Consider the following 21,045-nt stretch of genomic DNA (forward strand, 5'->3'; position numbering starts at 1 on the left):
CAGACGAGCCTTTTATTAGAATACAGCCATTGTATATTTGTCTTGTGGTGCCACAGTGAGTCCCCCCATAGACTTTTCAACAGAATTATTTTTTGAATATGAGTTAGATTTTTATTGAAAAATAGATTTCATTTTTTTATGTTAAGATTCACAATACCGTGAGCCTCTATACCAAACATGTTCATTTTCAACTGACATTAAAGCACATGTTTTCTAGATATCCAATGATTTTTTCCTCCTATGAGGTGGGTCAACAAAACACTGCATCCATCTGCTCCTGCTCCGGCCCCTCTGTCACATTTTATAACCCATTGTGCCCACCAGTGAAAAAAGTTGCCCACCCCTGCTCTATGCTATAAAAGACATTTTATATTACTGCTGATTTTTCTACCGATGTTCAATCTTATGGTGTTTTACTGCAGGGGAGCATTTAACCACCAAACAGTTACTACGACATAAAAACAACAACACAAGCACAAGTTTTACTTGGACTCGAAGTGATAATGTAAACACTTTTCCTATTGGACGTGTCTCACTTGAAGACACACACAGTCACACTCAGTCCTGCGAGGTCCGTGAGATACGGATGCTGACACTCGCCGGTTCCAACCCGACCGAAGGAAATAGTGGAAACAATCGCGCAAAGATGGTACTGAAGAAGAAGCTGGTCCTCCCTTCACAAACACTGAGAACATTCAGTCCTCGCCAAACACCTAACCTTATTATATAATGTAATAAGTGGAGCTGCGTCAGCAAACACTGTTGGCAGTGTGAATTCAGTAGAGAAACGCTAATAATAAGTGTCACTTTTTAATATCCTTGCTCTATATATAGACACACACACACACACACACACAGACATACACACACACACACACACACACACAGGATATGTGAAAGTGTCTATGAGTGTAAATCATACACAGATAGATTTTTTTTTTTTTTAATTTTAGTTTATGTATTTATTTATTATTTTAGGCATTTTAAAGAATATTTTCACCCATTTTGAATTGTAATCATTGCAATTTCTTGTCTGTTTTTGTGTGGACCCCCAGGAAGAGTAGTCTTCATATTGTGAAAACTAATGGGGATCCTATAAACATAGTTTTAACCAATAAATAAACAAATCCTGTCCAGGCAGCAGCTGATGCCTACACTGTTGTAACTCTATTGCACAAAGGAAACCTGGAGCTTCACTGCTGAAGCTTCACCACTGGAGTTTCACTTATGAAGCTTCACTGCTGGAGCTTCACCGCTGAAACTTCACGACTGGAGCTTTACCACTGGTGCTTCATCACTGGAGCTTCACCGCTGGAGCTTCACTGCTGGAGCTTCATCAGGAGCTTCAGGAAAGTATTTAAAATGTGTCTGTGTATGTGTGTGTGCCATCCTGCACCAGGCCGGGCCATCAAACACGTAAAGGAGTCCATCTTCACACGCGAGGCGGGCACCCGGAGGGGTGTCCCCAGGGTCCTAGTGGTCCTCACTGATGGACGCTCGCAAGACGACGTCAACAAAATTTCCAAGGAGATGCAGATGGAGGGTGAGATTAGCCGAGTGTTCAGGGTGTGTTGAAACACTATTCCACATGGAATGGCGCTGCTGTTCGCCCGCTCCGTCTTTCTGCGTGAGGCTGGAAAACAGGAAGTGATCACTTTCAAATGAAATCATGTGGCAGCTCCTGCACTTAACTGGTCATAAAGCCGATGGCAGAGATGTACATATATATAAAATATATTTTATGTTTGTTTTTTTTTCAGGCTACATCATCTTTGCCATTGGCTTTGCGGACGCCGACTACGGCGAGCTGGTGAACATCGCCAGCAAGCCCAGTGACCGCCACGTCTTCTTTGTAGACGATCTGGACGCGGTGAAGAAAATCGAGGAGCAGCTCATCACGTTCGTGTGTGAGGCCGCCACTGCCAGTGAGTCGCCCAGCTGCTAGCTGCTAGCCAGTGTCTGTGAGATCCAGCAGGAAACAGTGCAGATGAATTTACCAACTCTTGTTTTCCCCCACAGCTTGTCCGTCTGTTCTGATGAGTGGCAACACACTGGCAGGTGGGGGACGCTCAATAGAGGAACCGCACAAAGCAACGGCTCTGTGCGGTTCTTCACGTCGTTCCGGTGGTTTGTCCTCCTGCAGGTTTCCGCATGATGGAGAAGTTTGGCCTGGTGGAGAAGGAGTATGGCAGCATCGCCGGTGTCTCCCTGGAGCCCGGCTCTTTCAACAGCTTCCCCTGTTACCGACTGCACCGAGACGCCCTGGTGTCCCAGCCCACCAGGTAGATGACCCTTGACCTCTGAAGCCTTCCTTTGCTTTCATGTCACACATCCCTTATCACGTAGAGACTACACCACTGGCTTAACCAAACACATGATGCAGGTTAAGAAATATTTAAAAAGAAAAAAAAGAAAAAAAACGCTGTTTACTGGAGTTTGGCCTGATGGACGAGCTCCGTGTGGGAGTTGAACTTTGGGTGAGCCAGCTGCCATTCTCAGTTAGCGCTGACACAATGGGCCTGATACAGAGAAACTGTCAGTTGGCTAATTAGCTTAGCAGTCGTTCTGATTCAATCTCCAGCTTAATGTTGCGTTTTTATGGCTCATCTTCACTTTCATTTGGCAAAAGAAACAACTTCATGTTTCCCAGTGCACACAGCCATTCAGGATTCACTGCTCCGCCAAGTGAACAAACACCGCTGCTTTTTCACTCGTGTTGTTCAGCCTCGCCAAGAAGACTCGTCAGCATTACACACATTTATGCGTGTTCTCAGTGTAAACACATCATGATGATTGACAGCTGGTGAGACGACACTTTCACAGCTTCTGCCCCTCAATCCAGCACCTGCTAAAGCTGCTTTTTCCAGATTTATTTTCTCTACGCTCCTCTGTTTCTCCACCTACTGTACGTTTGATTGTGTCCTCCTTCCTCGCCCGACACTGGGAGGAGGCGCCGGCGGCAAAAGAGGCTCCCAGTAAAACTATTGAGCATCACTGCCAGTGGAAACAGCCCTGACTTCCTGGCTCCCTGATTCCTTCACTAACGTGGTGCCGCTGGGAGGCTCGCGGCAGAGCGAACATTGGTTTGGATGACGTTGAAGGACACGAGCGTCTCGCTCCAACTCACAGAGGCCGTCCAAGCCCAGACAAACTGTGGCTGTTTGAAGAACATTAGAGCAACAAGATGAAGAAAACATCCATGAGACTAGTGAACGGCTTTCTCTCTCTCTCTCTCTCTCTCTCACTCTCTCTCTCTTCCTCTCTCTCTCTTTCTCTCGGGGAGTGCATTTTTTTTTAACACACTGTAGATTTTCTGCAATGTTTGACCATTGCAGCTGAAGGCACTGAAGCAGAAACGGATTGTTTCACTTGCTCGTTAAATGTAATGTTTTGAATATTTGTGCAATTCCCAGTGCCAGCGGCACGCAAAAAAAGTAAATTTGCACTTTCAGATTGTACTCTTTTAAAGCCCTAGATTCTAATTACGGCCATGTTTTCTCCCAAGTAAAGCTCAACCTGTAAAAAAAAAAATTAGTTTTTCATTTCAAGTTGCAGCAGAAAAACAAGTTGACGCAACATTTAATCTTCTTTGAATGTGTTTAGTTTTCAAAATACAAACAACACCAGCTTTAATAGGATCTTGTCTGATTAAAGGGCACCTAATCTATTTTATTGTGTTTTCCACGTAGGTTTTAAATTGCCGGATTAGACGATGACTGCTTGTTATGAACTAATTACCAAAGACATTTGCAGACAAAGGTTAGAAGTATTGAATTCTAGTAGGAGAAAGTAGCTCCGGCAAAGACGACGTTGCACCTTTCTGTCATTTTGGGGCCTCAGTTTATAAGCAGCCAGTTCATGTGCCGGGATTGTCTGGTGTGTGAAAAGCTGAAGCAGAAATAAATTGAAGCTAAAGTGCCGGATGGCAGCGGCACTGTGATCAAAAGGAGACTGCAAGAGGGAGGAATTTCCAGGGAAGCCAAAGCACTGAAGAGCATTTCAGTTTTCTTACAGAAGGAGAAAAGACTTAATGGAGCCTCGAAAAGGAACCAAGTGGGATTCAGGTTTTTAGGGCTCACTTCAGCTCACAACCTGTGTCTGTGTGCGCATGTGTTTCACAGGTACCTTCACCCTGAAGGTCTACCCTCTGAATACACCATCTCCATGATGCTCCGCCTCCTGCCCGAGACGCCGCAGGAGCCCTTTGCATTGTGGGAAATCCTGGACAAGCACAACCAGCCGCTGGTGGGACTCATCCTGGACAGTACGTTTGACGGCCCTGTGCTTTTTATTAATATTTCTGGATTACTTTTTGAAATGAGTCGATGTTCGACAGGATTGCTGATGATGGATTTATGTCTTTAATCAGGCATAGGTTTTTCCTCACCTTAAAATGGGGGTGTAAAAACTCAAATACCCAGTGGGTCCAACATTGATATTGAAAAACTTCCTCCGGATGTAACAGTAAACCTTTTCATATGGACCCAAACAAGTTTTGCTTCAACACTGAATATGGATCAAGAAAAGCTTAATCGTGAACAATAAATAACTTCAAAAATCGAATTCCAAATTAAAAAAAATAACACATCAAAATAAATAAAATGTCAATAAAAATCATATGCCTCTTATTATGTGCAAAAATAAAATATTATCAATAATAAACCAATTAACTAATATTAATATCCTTCAATGAACATGCAACCATTCAAGCCCATGCCTTGTAAGGAAGAAAAAGCAAGAAAAAGTTCAGCAAGAAAACATTACCAATAGTCTATTAAGTAAGTAGTCTGCCAGAATACCAGTAGAGCATTCTGGGATCTGTAGTATTAGCGGTACATGTGAAAGATATAAATCCATTTAAAACCAAAGACATAATGAACGCAATAGATCTAGGATTGCTGATCAGTCTAAACGTTAAAGGTCTTTATGTTATGCAAAAAATTACATTAATTTAAGATTTCTATCTGTTGGAGGCTGCAAACATGGGGCTTACTATGTCTCTGTCTGGAAACCTATAGAGATAAATCATGCAAATCTCTTCAAGGATTTGCGATTAAATTAATCAGAGCAGGTTTTATTACATGTGGACCATCCAGTGACACGAGAGAGAGGTTGGTAGGAACCAGCAGCAAAGTGAAATATTATTCCATTCATTTGTGGAACCATTTCCCCTGATATTGTAGTCTTATAGGAGTCTGGAAATTGGAAACCAATGTGGGGCCTCACACGTGAAATAGGATTTCTATTCAAAAGGCATATGAGCTGGTAAAACATGGCGAAAATTGCAGAAGACCAGAGTATCACAGTCAATACGTGGGAGCCCCTTTTGTCCCAGATATCAGATGTTTGCAGCCGCGTAGTAACAGTTAGCAACTCCGTCTCCGTTCACAGACGCTGGAAAAACCTTGACGTTCTACAACAGCGACTACAAAGGAGACTTCCAGACGGTCACCTTTGAGGGGAGCGAAATTAAGAAGATATTCCACGGCAGCTTCCACAAGGTGAGAAAGCGTGTCATGATCAAAACAAATTATAAGCGAAATTGGAAAGAAGAAGAGCTGGAGTTTCTCTGTTGTAGTCATACTAGTAGCGCAGCAGAGAGGTCTTGGTCTCCAGACCAAATTTTAAGGGTCTCGGTCCCAGACTGGGAGGACTGGGGATTTTTCATCCAGAGACTCGGTGGCGACTCAGCCAACAACGATAATAAAAGAAAAGAATCCAGCTGCTGCCATGTTTCACTCTGTTGGTGACACCCAGAGTGAAACCCCTTTTTCCTAGTTCAATTTATTTTTTTTAATGTTTAAGAAAATGATTTAAAAAAAAAAAAAAAAAAGACACCTTGCTGCTGAAAAGAAATGTTGCTGTTCCATTGATGTAGAAGCAAACTGGATTTTAAAAATTCATTGATTTTTCTTTGATGTTTACAGTCTTGGTCTTGTCTCAATCTCGAAGCTCTCTTGTCATCTTTACTTTTTACTTTAGTTTATTTCAGAACCTGAACTTTCTCACTTTGACTTGAGTTAAAGGAGTTAAATCAGCACTTTTACCAGAATGGGAATAGTTTGCCACCTGTGTCGGTTGCAGTGACTACTGCTGAAGATGGATCAATGTTTTATTTGTGGGACATTAAAACTAATGAGGCCATAATGAAGAATGGCAGTAGTGCTATTGAATGTGAGCTGATGGCTGTTTGAATCAATCAAAGACTTTCTCACTGGGTTGTTTGTCTATCACTTGACTTAGTGCCATAAACTTCTTCTTTGGCTGTTTTTTCAGAGGCACTCAGAGAATTGTGGGATCATTTTTTAACATTTTTAATCTCCGGGCTGGTGTGGTGACACAAAGAAAACACCAAACAGCAGCTCGGCGGCTCTTTTGTGCCTTTTGTTTGCTTTTTTGTTTTTTGTTTTTCAGCCTTTTCAAAATCTCAGGGAGAATCTGTCCATCATTCTGTTTTCTCCTCTTCTTCATTGTTTCCTGACGACTTTGCCGCGGAACGTGACCACGCTGAGAGAGCGAACAGACGCTGCCTTCTGATTGGCTTACTGCGTCTCCAACAGTACGACAGGGGGCAAAAACCTGGCAGGAGGTGGCGCTGCTCCGAGGAGTCACATATAGGCGACAAGGAGGAGAGAGGAGGAGCAAAGGAAGAGAGGAGGAGCAGAGGGAGAAGAGAGAAGGAGTAGAGCGAGGAGCTGAGGAACAGAGGAGAAGCAGAGGAAGGTTGGGGTTCTCTTCCCCCATCTCCTCCTTTTCTCGTCCTTCTCTTCCTCCTCCTCCTCCTCCTCCTCCTTCTTCCCTTTCTTCTCCTCCTCTTCTTCCTCCTCCTCCTCCTCTAGTTCAGTTTCTGCTCTTTAGATATTTTTAGATATTTCAATGCTGACAATGTTTTGGGGAAGTCAGATTGCGTATTTTATTTTCCCTCTTTATCCAATTAGTGAGATAACCGCAGATTCATAATAAGGACAAAGCAAATGTATCAGCCAAAAAGATTTGAAAATGTGTATAAAAGATTGTTGTCAGAATTTGGGCCTCAGTTCGTGACAGTGTTCAGGTGATTCAGAGGTCAGGGGTCAGAGTTGTAGTGGTAGTGATAGGTAGTTAGCTTCCGAAACGTGCCAACCTGTTAGCGTTGTGTGGATTTCCACCACCTTGTCCGTTTAGCTGCAGCCTGTACCAGATTCAAATCATCCCCAATGGGATGGAAAACCAGAATCACACACATACACACACACACACACACACACACACACACAGAGGGAGAGAGATCTCTGTCCTCTGCACCATCTTCTGTCACATCCACCTGCTTCATGTCTTCTTTCATTACGTTCTCAATCTGCAAAGTGAGCTTAATGACGTTTGTACCCTGATAGCTGCAAAATGACGGCCAGCAAACACATCACCAAATATTTGTTTGCATTGACTGTCAGCACTCACCCTGTCCTACCTCCACCTCCTCCCCTTCACCTCCTACTCTACCTGCTCCCCTCCATCTCTCCCTTCTCCTCTTGCTCATCCTCCTCACAGCTCCATGTCACCATCAGCAAGACCTCGGTGAAGGTGGTGCTGGACTGCGCTTCAGTAGGGGAGAAGGCGGTCAGCGCGGCGGGGAACATCACCACGGACGGCGTGGAGGTCCTGGGCCGGACGGTCCGCTCCAGGGGCCGGCGGGACAACTCGGCCCCGGTCAGTCTTAGTCATGAACCCCAGGGGGCCCCTCTGAATGGGGGGGCGCTCATTGCGGCGACGCGAACGACCCATTGGTTGACAATAATGAAAGTCAGGACAGCTCTGCAACAATCAGCATCTCTTTCATACCAAGCGGCAACTCGCTGCTCCTCTCGCAGGAGATGAGGCCCTTACTGCACCCAAACACAATCCTCTTCAAATTAGCTGGTAATCGTATTCCACCTCTAACTGCTGTCCCTGTGGGGGTTGGTTGCAATGTTCCATCCAGCATCAGGGGGAGGTGGCTACAAGGGAACTAGTGTGATAAAAGGATAAACTGCTAAACTATAGTATACAGCGAGATAAAAGTACAATATAAAATGAGAATAGAAATACACCCCATTCATTTGTATGGCATTAGGGTTACCACTGAAATTAGGGTAAGGGTTTCGGGGTTCCTCATGGGCGAGAAGCCCCAAATTTGGCGTGGGTCTGTCTTAGGGCATCCTGATGAAGCAGCAAGTGGCCCCATGTCTCTAGGACAAAGTTGACTTTTGACCCCATTCACTTGTACGGCATTAGGGTTAGCGATAAGGCCGGAATTAGGGTTAGGGTTAGGGTTACTGCTGAAATTACGGTTAGGGTTTCAGGGTTCCTCATGGGCGAGAAGCCCCAAATTTGGCGTGGGTGTGTCTTAGGGCATCCTCATGAAGCAGCAAGTGGTCCCATGTCTCTAGGACAAAGTTGACCTTTGACCCTCATCAGGGGCATAGCCATCATTTTTGAAGTGAGGGGGAGAAATTGTTCAGAGATCTATGGAGTGATTTATCATCCTCTCACGTTCAATTGCACATCTCCTTAGCAGCTAAAAAAACACACTAACACAAACAGCACAGCACCAGGAAACCAACTTAAGCTTTTTAAAAATTATATACTATGAAAGTCAAAATCTAAAGCTGCCGAACTCTTGTTTAGTTGACGTAGAATGACCTTGAGGGAATCTACAATACAGGGTGAGTAGCCAGATATTTAGGCGCCAAATGAAAACAATTAATACCAAAACTTCTGTAAACCACTGTTTAAAATCATCATCAACAAAATATTTTCAAAAATAGTAATGAACTCAATACCCAGCCTTACATAAATGTGACTCTCACCTGTGGGAAGCACCCAAACGTGATTCTGCGCCTCTCATTCGCCACAATGAATTGCTGAGCGATTTGTGTCCTATTTAGTTTTTCCAATTTATCTTTGTGGGTATGACTCACAGCAACACTGTTGAGCCGAGACTGTGTCATTGTGCTTCGGAGCCAGGTCGGGACTTCATGATGAGGAAAAAAATGATGACGGTCGTGAGACTCCACCACTTGAGAACCACTGCTTTCATACACACATTCACGCTCATGTGAAATAGCTGTGTCGTATCTGAAAACGGTCTCTTGAGTGTTTCTAGGTAGGGTTGAGCTTCAAACCTGCAGTGCTCTAAAACCACCTGAGGAAAAGCAGCCTTTCTTTTTTTCTCTCTGCTGTAAATCCTGCCTCAGACTTCCAGGACAACATTAACAGGAAATGTGAGCAGTTCCACTAATGGCTGCTCTGAATGTTTATCACAGTCCTGCCACTGTGACTTTCAACTCCTACCCAATTAACAAAGTATGAAGGAATCCTGTTTATGGTCTTTTAACACGAAACCGATCTGAATCAGCGTCCATCTCAGTTTAATAGGCCATGAATGTTTTTGGGTCACACTGTCATCTGGCCATAGTTGCATGTTGGACTTCTGTGAATCACATCAACAGTGGCTGACTTTGGGCTCCGGCTTCACTTCTGCCTCTACATTTTTATTTAAACATTTAATACAATTCTAAAATGGAGGCATGTTAGCCAGACTAGCCCAGAGTAGACTGGACTAAACTAGACTGGACCAGGCCAGACCGGACCAGACCAGAGCAAGCTTGTCTCGTTTCCTGCTGCTTTTTGTTAGCTTGTTGCTCTTTTAATTGCTTTAATAATGTGTGTGTATGTGTGTGTGTGTGTGTGTCCAGTTCCAGCTCCAGATGTTCGACATCATCTGCAGCACTTCCTGGGCCAGTAGAGACAAATGCTGTGAGCTGCCGGCACTGGTACGAAACACTCCCTCTTTCTCTCTCTCTCTCTCTCTCTCCCTCCCTCCCTCTCTCTCTCTCCCTCTCTCTGTCTCCCTCCCTCTCTCTCTCTCTCTTGCCCCCCTCTCGTTCTATCTTCCCCACACCCTTTCTCCAGCGGTTAAAACAGTAGTTGTGGTTACCGTTGAATGACGTTGCTTTGAAATCAGAGAGACTTGATAAAATCATTGATTTAGAAATATATCAAACACTTGATCGTTGATAAAACTCTTGATCATTGAGTGTCTGTGTTGCAGAGGGTGGAGGAGCAGTGCCCTGCCCTGCCTCATGCCTGCACCTGCTCCCAGGACAGCAAAGGCCCGCCGGGACCTATTGGACCTCCGGTAAGTCCATCACATCCACACACACACACACACACACACACACACACACACACACAGACTCCCACAGGTCCTAAAGGTTTTAGATAACATATAATTGCCATTTCCAATTCAGACTCAAGTAGTCAAAGAAAGATCTCTGTAGATCTCTAGAAAGCAGCAGATTTAGCCCTCTGTTTCCAGCCTCCCACTGAAATGCCCAGCTGTTTTTCCTTTTTTTTTTCCTTTTTAAGCTTACTGCTGTGACAAGTCACTGACCAGGGAGAGTGGTGCCCTATGTGACATTACAAAGGACTTGTTTCCAGAACCGGGTGTGCAAAACACATCCCTTTGAATAAAGAAGTAGAAGATTGGATGTCCTTCATCTCTGAGGGCCTGACTGACTGACTGACTGACTGACTGACTGACTGACTGACTGACAGGCTGCAGACATCATGCAGAACCTGCAGGCATGCAGTGAAAAGTTGCAATGAAAAGTTTTTTATCCACCACAGAAAACAGTGATTGTAATATTAGCGAACATGACTCCTTGTTTTCAATGTCGAGGCTAAGAACAAAAAAAAAAAAAAAAAGGCACGGGGGTTGAGTTTCCTCCTGAGAAATTAGCAATTAAATTTAAAGGAAAGAAATCAATGTAATCCAGCTCAGTTGAATCGTTACATCCCCCTCCCCTAACCCCAGGGGGCGATGGAGGTAAACAGCCGGCTGAAGATTAAAGCAATTATTTTCCACAGACAAACACCATCTAGCTGTAAAAAGTTTGAAAACAAGAGAGTTTATAATCTTTCAGTGTAAATTGTATTTTTGCCCGTCTCTCAGCTCTGTTTCTCCCTGCATACCTGACGGGTATTTTCTTTAAAAAATAATGAAACCAGTGAAAATGACAGCGGTTACAGTTCAGAAACGGGTTAGTTGGAGCCGGACGGTATTTTTGTCTACTCTGCTCACGGGACGGCGGGTGAAGGCGGGAGAGGCTGACAGATGAAAGAAAGTAAATAAGCTCATTTAGGGCCCTCGGTCTGTCTTCTGCTGCTTACACTGCATGTTTTATTTATTTATCTTCCTCATTTCTCTCCCATCTCTGTCTGCGTACCTCCCGTTTTCTGTCTGGTTCTCCCGCTTTGCGGCAACCCGGCGACAGGAGTGAGACAAACTATGACTAAAAAAAAAAATTTTCTCCCTGTTCACGTCCACATGGAGGATCATAAGATTTGAAATAATCTTTTCCCTTTACCTTTTTATTCATTTATCCTTTTACCGTTTAGATCAGATTAGATCAGATTAGATTAGATTCAACTTTATTGTCATTGCCATGTCACATGTACAGAGCAGCCAAGTTAGCATCCAACCAGGAGTGCTTGGCAGTGAATTAAATACAAATGGAAACTACATCCACATTATATAACATTATTTATAGAGCGATATATCTATCTATATATACATATATACATACATAAATACATACATACATACAAAGTGTAGGTATGAAACGAAATATCCATATTGCCATACGTAAATAAAGAATATAACAGGTTGAAAATATACCACTGAGATTGACATGAATTTAGTGATGTAGAATTATTTGGATGATTGCAGTATGTACATGAGTGCAGGGAGATATTGACAGCACTGAAAGGAAGTTGTGAGTAATGAGTCTGGTACAATTACGGTATGTATGTTAATTACTCTGGGTTGTAGAGGATGCTATTAGTTTCGTATTGGCCACATTTAACGGCATCAGTTCTTTCCTGAAATGCTTCTTTGCTTCGTTTTTCTCCCGCAAACCGCAGATCAATATTACCTCTTACTATTCTTTTTTTTCCCTTTCTGTTATCTCCTTCTTTTCCCTCTTTTATCTCCATGCCCGAGGCTGCTCTTCTCCCCTCTCTTCTCTTTCTAACACGGCTTAATACTCTCTCAGCCCGCGTCCGTCTCTCTCCGCCCGCCTCTAATTCCCTCTGCGGCCGTCGACTGGCGCCCTAAATCACATTTTAACTGCGGCGTGCGGCCACGGACCAGCGCTTTAACGGCCAAATCATGGCCGCTGTCGTGTTAAAGACCTGAACGGCGGGGGGATAGAGGGGAGGGTCTGTCGAGGAAGAGACCCTGGCTGTTGTGGTTGTTAACACGGGAGTCGTGTTGTATCGCAGTGTGAAGGAAAAGCTGCGAGCAAACAGAGAGAAAAGAGATAGTAAAGACAGCAAAATCCGCCCAGAGGATAGATAGAGGACAGAGAGCAACGACTGACCTGCAACCAGTCTGCGAAATACGAGGGGTACCGGGGGGGGTCGGACCCCCCGATTAATCCATGAGACCTGGCAGAAGAATGAATGAAAGGTGATGTTACGAGCTCTGATGCAAAGAAGCTGCGAAATACGAAATCCTCACTCTGGAGGTGTTTTTTTCTGTGGACTTGCAGTATGATCTGCTTAGATTTGTTTGTTTCCTTCATCCTCTTTTTTCCAGTCTCTCTCTCTTTTTTTCTTTTTTTAACACGTCTGCCATCCATGTTTAAACTCATGCTGATTGCACCAACAGCCGAATTACGGTCCCGTTCACTGTGCCGCCGGATTCAACATCAATAATAATAGTAATCGGTGCGTCATCTGCAGAATCAGGAAATGAATTTGTGTTCTGCTTGTTCCAGAGCGGAGAACTTCACCTGCAAACTGCTCTGCTGATAACATGCGGCGATAATAGCGCATCTTCCCAACCCCTCTCCCCCTCTCTCTCTGTCACCACTAAAGGCACACAGAGAAGAAAAAAAAAAACAGCTACCGCTTGTTGTTATAGTGGCTGTTGGCGGCGAACTTCTCCTCCTTTTGCTGCTTCGTGTTGGTTGTGTCGTTTGAAAAGGTCTATTTAAAAACAGGCCGCAGAGGCAAATTGTGGAGTTGATTTTTTTTTGCCCGAATTTAACACATTTTTGTCTCGCCGCAAGACCAGAAATGCTGCGACTAAAGTTAGATTTTGCCCTTTTTGCTCAGACAAAAACAGAAACATCAAAGCTCACTGACATGTTCCAGGACTCGTGAAGGTGTCTTTTCTGTGGCTGAAAAAGGTTTTGTTTTTTTCAAGTGGTCCTCAGTCTTTCTACCTTGCAGAAGCCTCGAAGTGGCTGCGACTAAATGCTGCTAATGGCTCAGCTGCAGGGTTATTATTAGCAACCACCCTGTGCAACCGAAGTTCTTCATCTTTTACAGTGGAACGGATCATTTCATGGTCTTTATGAAAATAGTTGTACACAGCAGTCCTATTTTAGGAAGGTTTTAAAATATATATATATATATACACCTAAAGCTCTATGAGATCAGAAATAACCCACCCCTAACTATGTCATGTCCATCTCCCTAAGAATCCAGTGCAAGATTTAAAAGTCGCTGTCACTGTTTTCTAACAATAATGGTAGTCACTGAGGCTCCAGACATGATCAAAGTCTGTCCTCTGCCTCTTTACTTTGCTCTGCTGCTCAGTGGGTGAAAAAGAACAACAAAATGCATAATTTTCAACCGGAAACTAAAAACGAGTTTATTTTTCAAGAGGCTGCAAATACAGAATAAGAGTTTTTATTAGGTTATTGTTAAGGTTACGGTTTGGGCCCTTTCAGTAAGATTCTATTCTTACTCTGTAATTTTTAAGACTGGAATAACAGACATTAACTCCAAACTGGGCCACATTGTCGTCCAGGTCTTACGTAACAACAATAAAAATGTCTGATGGTGTTTTATTTGACTGGGTTGTAGCCCTTGTGTCTCCTCTTGTTTAACTCTGTTGGAGCTACCGGGTGGGGGACAGGAGGTTAGGTACCTCTGTAGGCAAACACAGGAAACGGACGTGGACTAAATGACTTGCAGATGCGTGTTAACATGTCCTTGTGTAAACTCTGGACGCCGCCAGGTTCAGCTGGAGGTCCAGGGCTGCACATTCCTACAGACGGAGGCTGATACAGTGCAGAGCGCTGTTTTACAGTCTTGTGATGGATTTGAAAATCAAATCGTGTTTCTCCATGTTGACCCTTATGGACGGTACATTGTTGTCTGTGTGTTTCCAGGGCGGCCCGGGCACCAGGGGAGCCAGGGGAGACCGAGGGGAGCCAGGAGTCACGGTTTGTAGCCCACTGTAGTTTGGACCTGCTCCAGTCTGGACCTGCTCTGCTCCAGTCTAGACCTGCTTCAGTCTGGAACTGCTCCAGTTAAGAGCTGCTCCAGTCTGGAACTGCCCCAGTTTAGAGCTGCTCCAGTCTGGACCTGCTTCAGTCTGGACTTGCTTCAGTCTGGACTTGCTCTGCTTCAGTCTGGACTTGCTCTGCTCCAGCCTAGACCTGCTCCAGTCTGGACCTGATCCTGTTTAGACCAGCTCCAGCCTGGATTTGCTCTGGTCCAGTCTGGACATGCTCCAGTTTAGACCTGCTGCCACCTGGGACTCTCAGAGGAGCTGCTTCTCCTGCTTTGAAAGCATCCTGATACAAGAAGTGTCCTCGAGTTGGATGGAGGAAATCAGATCTGATTCTCTGAAGGAGCAGCAGGAGGTCCTGGATGCTTCTGCTCAGGCAGCCGAGGTGCTACTCAGTAAAACAATGAGGCTCATTCTAAAGAACATGACTGAGCAGCAGGTCCACGGCAAGCTGCAGCCACCCAGAAATAAACTGGGCTCAATGATTACAGGGAATGAAGCAAAGGAAAAAAATATATAGTCAAAATGGGGTCATTTTTCAATCCGGACCATGTGTGTTTAGATGTAAAAGTGTGAGTTTTGGACAAAGTTGGATGCTTATCTTCCTGGCTCTCACATTTTTGGACACTACACATTTTTTTATATTGATGCTTGGCTGCCAGATGGCCGTTTAGCAGCAGTTTGTGTCTGTGAAGCTGATGCCAGGGGGCCAATTGAACATTTGGAGCAGCTCCACTGGGGGCTCACACTTTTTCCCATGAGTCAGTGGTGCAGTTTTAAAACTGACATTTTAGTGAAACTTCACATTTTTCATTTTTGTCAAGTGGAGTGAATTTTTTTCTCTCCTTTATTGAAAAATGAAAACTTTTCATCTGTTCTCACAGAATTGAGGTCGTTTTTCAGGTTATTTTTTGTGGATTTTAATGAAGCTGGTGGATTTTTATTGCAAATCCCACTCAAACAAACAGCAACTTCTTCTAGTGAATCTTCACCCTGGCTGAGGCTGATGAGTGACCAGTCAACATGCCCCCAAATTTTACTTCCTGTAGCTGCTTTTTTTTTTTTAATGGAAACACTGACCTTCAGTGGTTGTTCAGAGGATCAACTGGATGATCTCAATGTGTCTAAGCTAAGTGTTGCATCACATCTTGTCTCAACAGGGGCCTCAAGGGCCACTGGGAGAGATGGGCCCCCCTGGACCTTCAGGACCATCCGGCCCTCAGGGACCCGGTGGACTCTCTATTCAGGGGCCAACAGTACGTCCTCAACTGCTCCTTTACCCAGTATCAGTTGAGCTTCTAGCTGCTTTAAGGCCCATTTGAACATTTGAAGAGATTTGTAGATATTTTTAGCTGAATGTGTGCTGTGTTTTTATTTTCTAATGATAAGAGCTGCACCAGGCAGTCTGGACCTGCTCCAGGTTTCTTCCCACTTTCTGGTCACTGTCGCTTTGGTGCTTCCTCTGAGGGATCTGTTGGTTTCCCATTCAATTGAGAAGGACTTGAGTGAAACACCTGCAGATGTGCTTTAACACTCTAAAATCAAGTTTGATTGACTGACAGTGGGGCCATATTGCACCAGCGCACTTCCACAGTAGCCCACAACATGGTCCTTCTCCTGGTTTTAATGATGTCACTGTGTTTCATCGAAACTGTTCAGCTCAAGTTAGACACCGAGAAACAAGAATAGAGACTGACGTTGTTTCAGAGTCCGAGTATCTTCTGGGAATTAGGTTCTCTGCTCAGTTACATGGCAGATTTCTAGCATTCGATGGAATCAAATCCAACACACTGGGACTTTATGGTGATTTGAAGACATTTCAAAGATCTGGGGAACTGGAGTTCTTTCAAGCCCAGTATTGTCACAACTGAGGTGCAATCGTGATGAGAGGATTTTGTTTTACAGGGACCTTCAGGGGAGAAAGGAGACACTGGAGCCAGTGGTCCAGCTGGACAAATGGTAAGACAACGTTTCCCTTCTGAAAAGAAAAACATATAAAAACATCGGACCAACAGAGAGGTGAGATTGTGTTGTTGGGTGATGTGCCAGTGGAAGCCAGACGAGGCTCTGTTGCTGTTTGCTGTCAGACTGACGTGCACACATCTCTTGGTTTCCAGGGGGGTTAAGAGAAAAACAACAAGAAAATACTAAATAGTCCTGGACTATAAGAAATCCGCCCGCGCGTGTGTGTATGTGTGTGATTGCAACTCTTTGTATAAGGTTCACCAATTTTTTCATCATGTAAACTCTAAAGATTAATCAAAGCCACCTTATAGTGAATCGACCCGTTCATATTTACTCTTGGTGCCAAAATATCAGCAGCCAATGAATGTACCTTGACCTCTAGTGATCTCCAGTGACCCCCAGTGACCTCTGTCCTGCATCATCATTTTTCTTGTTTTTGTCTAAATATTGACAAAAGAAGCTTTGAGCCAGTGTGTTGGACACCCCTCCACTGTGTGTGTGTGTGTGTGTGTGCGTGTGCGTGTGCGTGTGCGTGTGCGTGTGCGAATAGAATTTCAATGAGTCCACAGTCCATTAGCGCCGAGGTGCGATCGGCCCCGCAGGCAACACAGATGAGAGAGTTGTGGCCTCTCACAGGTTTATTCCTCCAACTTTGCTCCAGTTTTCATCAGTCTGTGTCTCACTTGGTGAGCGCCATTTGTTACTCACACCTCGCTTGTACATATCAGTGTATATTACTTTTTTCACAAGCTTGAGGAATATGAATTATTTGGCGGAATCCACAGAGATTGCAGAGGAAAAAATTACTTTTCTCAATATGTTTTTTTTTTTTTTTTTTTTTCCCCCAGACGGGAGGTAATCAGTCAATGTTTTCCAACATCAGCAGGAGGCTGAGAAAATGTCCAGGTGCATTTGGAAGTTTGTATTTAAAGTGAAGATGTGGTGAAGGTTGATGATGAGCCACAGCTTTGGGAGATTTTCATCCATCACGATGATCATTTCTTTAAAAAAAAATCACGTTTCTAACAGTGTTGAGCTAAATAGCAAAGGTTGAACGGCTGATGTTTTTGCAGCTTCACTTTATTGTAGCGCGCCTGGTAGATCCAAAAATTCCATCCACATCAATATCCACCCATTACATCAGTAGAATAACAGCACAGCTGCCTCTGTACTGCAAATGCTGAGTCTTCATACTTCACATGAATTATGGATAACAACCACAACCAGCAGCACGGAGATGTGTTGCCATTTTTCTTTCATTTGTTTACCCCATCACAGACGTCCACTGCCCTGGAAGCACTGGGTGGAATTCTCTGCGTCTGTATGGATTTTTTATTTTTGAAAAAATGTCAGAAAATAAAATAAAATAAAACCGCCGCATCGACACTTTGGTGAGTAGAATACGGGCAATATTTCAATTTGGGCAGAATTGCTGCCTCTGGAATGTGCTTATCGATTATCGACCATCGAGTTAAAGTGAGAGTTTCTTCTTTGGAAGTTTTCTAATATTCCCTTGAACAGAAATTTCGAAAACTGCAGAAAGTGCATCTTCTTTTTTTATCATCATCATTATTATTATTGAATGCAGTGGCAAGGATATTTTTCCTTTATAGCTGCACGCACAGTGTGCTTATGTCTATAGGAGAGCTGGAGCCCTTATGTTACGGAGGAGGAGGAGGAGTAGGAGTGGGTGGAGGTGGAGAAGGAGGAGGAGGAGGAGGAGGAGGAGGAACAGACGGAGAGGAGGAGGAGAATCAGGAGGGACTGACCGAGGAGGAGGAGGAGGAGGAGTGGGAGGAAGAGTGAGATTATGAACAGAGTTGATGATGATCTTGCTGACTCGTCCCTCACACGCTGGTGGGCAGAGGAGCTGTGAAGCTGCCTAATGGAATCATGCAGATGTGAATAATCTGGATTATTGGCCAGTGAAGCAAGCAGAGGCAGAAGGGAATTAATTGAATGGAGCTCCGCAGGGAAGCTGACCAGTAGGAGGCGCTGCTCCAGGAGGAAACAAAACACTGTGGAGGATGTAGAACTTCACGGAGGACAACTTGATGCTGAGGTTTCTTCAGTTGTCGGTACAAGATGGTTGATAGATGCACACATACAAACATCTGTGGGAAGTGGATCATAAATCAGCTGTCACCACCTCCTCCTCCTTTGCCTCTACCTCAACACCTCCTCCACCTCACCACCTCCTCAACCTCACCTCCTCCTACTACTGGTATCTGCTAGTAATGGCTTTTATTCAGGGAGGAATGTATGTGCGAGTGTTTGTGTGTGTGTGTGTGTGTGTGTGTGTGTGTACTGTGGCCCAGTCATAATATAGGAGGGACCTCCGAGAATCTTGCAGCTCGATAACATCAATTACCTCCCTCACATTCTCTCTATCTTCCGCCTGTTTCCTGGTTTTGCTGTTCACTCTGCTGTAAATACAGGCTGACTGAGTCATCAGCCCCCCCCCACACACACACACACACACACCACCACCCCACTTCTTTAGCGCGACAGTGAAGAATGCAGATGCAGTGACTACTGACTGCACGGGTCTGTGTATGTGTGTGTGTGTGTGTGTGTGTGTGTGTGTGTGTGTGTGTGTGTGTGTGTGCGCACGCACACGCGCGCATTATCAGATAATATGTTTTTGGTCGCTTGGTCGGTCTGAGATAAGAATGTAATGTGTTTCACACGTGTGTGTCAGTGTCAGTAAATCAGAGTCACTACTGTTCTGTTGTGCACGTGCTCTCAGACAAGTGTGTGTGTGTGTGTGTGATAGATAGAAGGAGAGAGAGAGAGAGAGAGAGAGAGAGAGAGCAACACCCAGGTTGTCTATGTAAGTGTGTTTGCAGCGACGACTCTTGAACACCAGCTAATTTCATCTATTGCTGTTTAATAATTGAGAATTCATGGACTCCTGGTAATGTGCAATTAATATTTCAAGCTATTTTCCAACTTGTTCCATCAACTGCTTCCCCTGCTTCGCTCCCTGGGAGTCGAGTCCTAACCAGGTTGAATTAATCATCGGCCGACTGACGGAGAAAACCTCTCTTGCGCCATTGTAATTTGTCAGATGTTTTAGCGCAGAGGTGTCAAACTCAATTACACAGTGGTGGGCCAACAATGATTTTTATTGAAAAAATCTTCCTCCAGACAAAACAGGGAACCTTTTTACATGGACCCAAACAATTTTTGGAGTGTGGCTAATCAGAGCTGTTAAAAACTTTCAACATTAAAAAATGATTTATAATAATAATAATAATAATAATAATAATAAATTTTATTTGCGCTATTATTTGCGGTTTCCAAATTCCTCAAAAACACTTTACAAAAATAATGTTAAAACATATCAGAAGTTTTCAACAATTTAAAATATAAATTTTTGATGTTGTCAGAACTTTTTTGATTTCACTACTAGCATCCTGGTGCACACCAGCCAACATCTAAAACTACAGCACGTCATTAATCCTACCACTGCTGCTGCTGCTTCCAGGTTCCATTTTTTTTTTTTTTTTGTAAGACTTTTTTAAATCTGATGTGTTTTGCAGTCAAACAGAGAATTTAAAAAAATCTGAATTATCCAGTGAGTGAGGGTGAAATTCCTGCTCTAAATCCGAGAGCAACTGAAAGTCACTGAAAACCACGGTAAAATATTCTGCTCCTCGTGTTGTGTGTACCTTGGCTGATTTGCATCATTTTCACCCGAGTTTATGCATTAAAACCAACTTTTGTGTGTGTGTCTGTGTGTGTTTTATTTATTTTTTCCACCTGCAGGGTGTTCCTGGATCCCCGGGGTCCCCCGGCAGAGATGGCCCCCCGGGATCACGGGTGAGATCACACTCGTCTTCTCCTGGTTACTGGCATCACTTCCTTCAACCCTCCCTAATAAAGACTGTCAGTCTGGAGAATTCAGATCACACCTCAGAACACAGCTATATAGTGACGGTAGGGGGCTGAGTCCTCCAGCGCCCCCTACTCTCACCACATAGTCACTATAAATATAATATTGTGTTGGTTCAGTCTGCAGAGTGGTGCAGATTTTCTTGATTTGTGAGATTTTCTTCAATATTTAATCTCACTGGGTGTTGGATTCTGGTGTGTTTCTCAGGGTCTTCCTGGGAATATTGGACCTCAGGGACCACAAGGACCTCCTGGACCTGCCGTAAGTTCCCCGCTTTCCTCGTTGTTCCATTGGAATGTCCATAGTATCACCCTCCAAATCGTATATTAAGCCCTACTTCCTGTTACCACCCACCCCTCATCATCTTCTCCCAACCCCCTCCCAGGGAGCTCCAGGAGCACCAGGAGCTCCAGGGCCTGGTGGGTCAGCAGGGTCCCAAGGTGACCAAGGACTTCCGGTGAGTGATTAATGGGAAACTGCTGCTATGATAAAAGATCTTAATTCATCTCCGCCCAGACAACATTCATATCTTCAACCCCTTTTTCTCTGAAGGCAAACAAACGAGTTGTGGTTTTGGAACCTCCTCCACAGGTGTTCCGCTTTCACTCAATGAAGCCTTGGAAATTTATTTATAATGCAAGAGTAGCCGAAATTCACTCGTGGTGACGGAGGGAGAGAGAGAGTGGAGGGGGGGAATGAGAGAGAGATGAAGAAGGGAGGGAGGGAGGGCCATAAATCACCGGGTGACACCAATTTCTCCTCACACGGGGCACAACTCACACGGCCCAGCGATGAGCGATCACATCTGCTCCATCAGCACGCACACACTCAAACTCACTGTCTCTCACACACACAC

The 21,045-nt window shown here is 44.3% G+C and overlaps 2 protein-coding genes across 4 annotated transcripts in view; one reads left to right on the forward strand and one right to left on the reverse strand.

Moving 5' to 3' along the window:
• Nucleotides 1-21,045, forward strand: part of col14a1a (collagen, type XIV, alpha 1a) — an 86,155-nt gene that overhangs the window by 58,819 nt on the left and 6,291 nt on the right. For all 3 annotated transcript variants that reach the window (XM_076041093.1, XM_076041094.1, XM_076041095.1), the window contains 15 exons: nt 1,400-1,543; nt 1,761-1,925; nt 2,020-2,058; nt 2,144-2,282; nt 4,122-4,264; nt 5,392-5,501; nt 7,528-7,686; nt 9,714-9,791; nt 10,070-10,156; nt 14,205-14,258; nt 15,487-15,582; nt 16,232-16,285; nt 20,063-20,116; nt 20,397-20,450; nt 20,575-20,646. In XM_076041093.1, the coding sequence (XP_075897208.1) occupies nt 1,400-1,543; nt 1,761-1,925; nt 2,020-2,058; nt 2,144-2,282; nt 4,122-4,264; nt 5,392-5,501; nt 7,528-7,686; nt 9,714-9,791; nt 10,070-10,156; nt 14,205-14,258; nt 15,487-15,582; nt 16,232-16,285; nt 20,063-20,116; nt 20,397-20,450; nt 20,575-20,646 (1,448 nt within the window). The remainder of the gene's footprint in view (nt 1-1,399; nt 1,544-1,760; nt 1,926-2,019; nt 2,059-2,143; nt 2,283-4,121; nt 4,265-5,391; nt 5,502-7,527; nt 7,687-9,713; nt 9,792-10,069; nt 10,157-14,204; nt 14,259-15,486; nt 15,583-16,231; nt 16,286-20,062; nt 20,117-20,396; nt 20,451-20,574; nt 20,647-21,045) is intronic.
• The window catches only part of LOC142898253 (uncharacterized), a 38,790-nt gene continuing 37,554 nt past the window's right edge, over nt 19,810-21,045 (reverse strand). The window contains exon 6 of the mRNA XM_076041102.1: nt 19,810-19,819. The gene's annotated coding sequence lies outside the window, so the exon portion shown is untranslated. The remainder of the gene's footprint in view (nt 19,820-21,045) is intronic.

This window comes from Nelusetta ayraudi, unplaced genomic scaffold, assembly GCF_046127955.1.
Source record: "Nelusetta ayraudi isolate G7.1 ecotype Tasmania unplaced genomic scaffold, CSIRO-AGI_Nayr_v1 ptg000063l, whole genome shotgun sequence".
NCBI classification, from domain to species: domain Eukaryota; kingdom Metazoa; phylum Chordata; class Actinopteri; order Tetraodontiformes; family Monacanthidae; genus Nelusetta; species Nelusetta ayraudi.